General features: G+C 57.0%; 1 protein-coding gene across 1 annotated transcript in view; it reads right to left on the bottom strand.

The window, feature by feature from the left end:
• Positions 1–1,076: 1,076 nt before the first annotated feature.
• The window catches only part of CHEK1 (checkpoint kinase 1), a gene marked incomplete at both ends in the record, with an annotated part of 2,059 nt that continues 356 nt past the window's right edge, over positions 1,077–2,779 (bottom strand). The window contains 3 exons of the mRNA XM_009695634.1: positions 1,077–1,178; positions 1,286–1,417; positions 2,246–2,416. Coding sequence (XP_009693936.1) covers positions 1,077–1,178; positions 1,286–1,417; positions 2,246–2,416 — 405 coding nt within the window. The remainder of the gene's footprint in view (positions 1,179–1,285; positions 1,418–2,245; positions 2,417–2,779) is intronic.

Below are 2,779 nucleotides of genomic sequence, written 5' to 3'. Positions count from 1 at the left end.
CTGCATCGCCTTGCACCACCTTGCACCCACCGTGTACTGCTTTGCACCCGCTGCGCATCACCTTGCACCGCCTTGCACCCACCTTGCACTTACACACGCTTTGCGCTGCCTTGCGTCGCCTTGCACCCACCATGCACCACCTTGCACCCACCAAGCCTTGCCTTGCACCCATTTTGCACCTCCTGCACCCATTGCACACCCATCAGGTACCGCCTTGCACGTCCACCTAGCACCACCTTAGACCCACCAGACGCTGCCTTGCATCACCTCGCAGCCACCACGCACCCAGCGGGTGCTGCCCTGCACCCATCTTGCATCGCCTTGCACCCAGCAACACCGCCTCGCGCCCGACCTTGCGTGCTCCTGCATCACCTTGCAAGACCCTGCATCACCTTGCACTCGTCTTGAATGGTCTTGCACCCACCGTGCATGGTCCTGCATCACCTTGCGACCACCTTGCATGGTCCTGCACCCACCTTGCACCCACCTTGCGTGGTCCTGCACCCACCTTGTATGGTCCTGCATCACCTTGCAAGACCCTGCATCACCTTGCACCCACCTTGTATGGTCCTGCATCACCTTGCAAGACCCTGCATCACCTTGCACCCACCTCGCATGGTCCTGCATCATCTTGCACTCGCCGTGCATCACCTTGCATGGTCCTGCATCACCTTGCACCCTCCTTGCATGGTCCTGCACCCACCTTGTATGGTCCTGCATCACCTTGCACTTGCTGTGCATCACCTTGCACCCACCTTGCATGCTCCTGCACACACTTTGCATGGCCCTGCATCACCTTGCACCCACCTCGCATGGTCCTGCATCATCTTGCACTCGCCATGCATCACCTTGCAAGACCCTGCATCACCTTGCACCCTCCTTGCATGTCCCTGCACACACTTTGCATGGTCCCGCATCACCTTGCAACCACCTTGCATGGTCCTGCACCACCTTGTACCCACCTTGAATGGGCTAGCACCCACCTCGCATGGTCCTGCACCCACCTTGCACTTGCCATGCATCACCTTGCACCCACGGTGCATCACCGTGCGCCCACCTTGACCCCCCCCGCTCACCTTGGAGAGGCGAAAATCCACCAAAATCTTGCTCTCCATCTCCACCAGGTTCACCTTGAAGATGAGTTTGTTGTTCCTCCTGTCCGTGGTCGAGATGGTGACCTGCAAAACAGCAACAAAGCGGGGGATCCCCCAAATTATTTGCAGATGCAACAGCATGGGAGGGGGTGGGGGGTTCCCACCCCACGATTTTGCCCCCCAATCCTTACCTGGTTGGTGCAGCTCTTCTTCCAGCCGTACCCCATCTTCTCACAGACCTCTTTCAGGGCGCGGTAAGAGCCGTCGGCGTCCAGTTTGGTGAAGAAACGCGTCATCCGCTTCACCAGCCGCTGCCACGGGCTCTGCCGGCCCCAAAAACCGGTTGCAAAAGTTACAAATCCCGCAAAGTTGCAACCTCCAGCTCCGCAAAATCCCGGCCTTAAGAGGATTTGCAATAAATATCGCAAAGCTGCACCCCCGATGGCGAACGCTGCCGCTGGCATCTCCCAGGTTGCAAAGTTGCATGAGAAATATTGCAAACGTGCACCCCAAATATTATAAACACCGCAAAGCAGCATCCCCAGTCTTGCAGAGTTGCTTCCACAATGCAAAGTTGCAGCCCAAAGATGATAAATACTGCAAGGCTGGACCCTGAGGTTATAAATCGGACGCAAAACTGCATCCCAAACACTGCAGGATTGCATCCTGATAGTATAAAAGCTGCAAAGCTGCACCCTAAACATTGCAAAGTTGCGTCCTGACACTAAAACCGATGCAAAGCTGCACCCCAAATACTGCAAAGTTGCGCCCTGAGATGATTGAACCTTGCAAAGCCGCATCCCCAATATCGCAAACTTGCATCCCGAGGTGATCCAATATCGCAAAGCCGCTTCCCGATATCGCAAAGCTGCTCCCTAACGTTACAGATAGTGCAAAGTTACATCCCAAATACCGGGAAGTTGCACCCCAAATATTGCAAGGTTGCATCCCGAGATGACTGAACCTTGCAAAGCCGCATCCCGAAACAAAAAGCCTTGCAAAGCCGCACCCCCAGTATTGCAAAGCTGCATCCTGGTTATTATAAAACGCTGCAAAGTTGCACCCCAACTACTGCGACGGTGCACCCCGATACAAGAAATCCTGCAGAGCTGCACCCCAAATACCGCAAAGCGACGGCCCCCGTGCCGCACCTGGGAGGAGCCCGGGGTGCCGAGGAGCTGGCTGTTGACCAACATGTGCTCAGGGCAAGCGGGCTGGGAGAAGCTGATGCCCTGGACCAGTTTGTCGATGCTCGCCCCGCTCTCCCAGAGCGTCCCGCCGGTGCCGGGCTCCGGCTGCGAGGTGGAGTAGGTGGCTTTGTCCTCGCTGCGGTGCAAGGGGAGAGACGGATGTCAGGGACGTCAGCGCGAAGGAGAGATGGCAGGGATGGGGAAGGCGGAGGTATTCGTGCACGGGAATCGCGCCCCTCTGGGATTTTGCGGGGTTTCGGGTGATCGTCCGTACGCAGGGAGGGTAAACGGAGGTTTGTGCGGGGTTTCCGTCAAACCAACTCCCGGTGAAAACACCCGGAAAGCGACGTGCAAAGAATTGCAAAAGTGCAAAGCCTTGCACTGTGCGAAGCCTTGCCATGTATAAAGCCTGGCAGCGTGCAAAGCCTTGCACCATCAAAGCCCCGCGGCGTGCGAAGATGCAGGAAAGCTCCCGCTGGCACCGGCGCGACGAGC

Source organism: Cariama cristata, unplaced genomic scaffold, assembly GCF_000690535.1.
Source record: "Cariama cristata isolate BGI_N322 unplaced genomic scaffold, ASM69053v1 scaffold12382, whole genome shotgun sequence".
Taxonomy (NCBI): domain Eukaryota; kingdom Metazoa; phylum Chordata; class Aves; order Cariamiformes; family Cariamidae; genus Cariama; species Cariama cristata.
The sequence above is the reverse complement of the archived record's forward strand: the minus strand, read 5'-3'. Positions and strand labels throughout refer to the sequence as shown.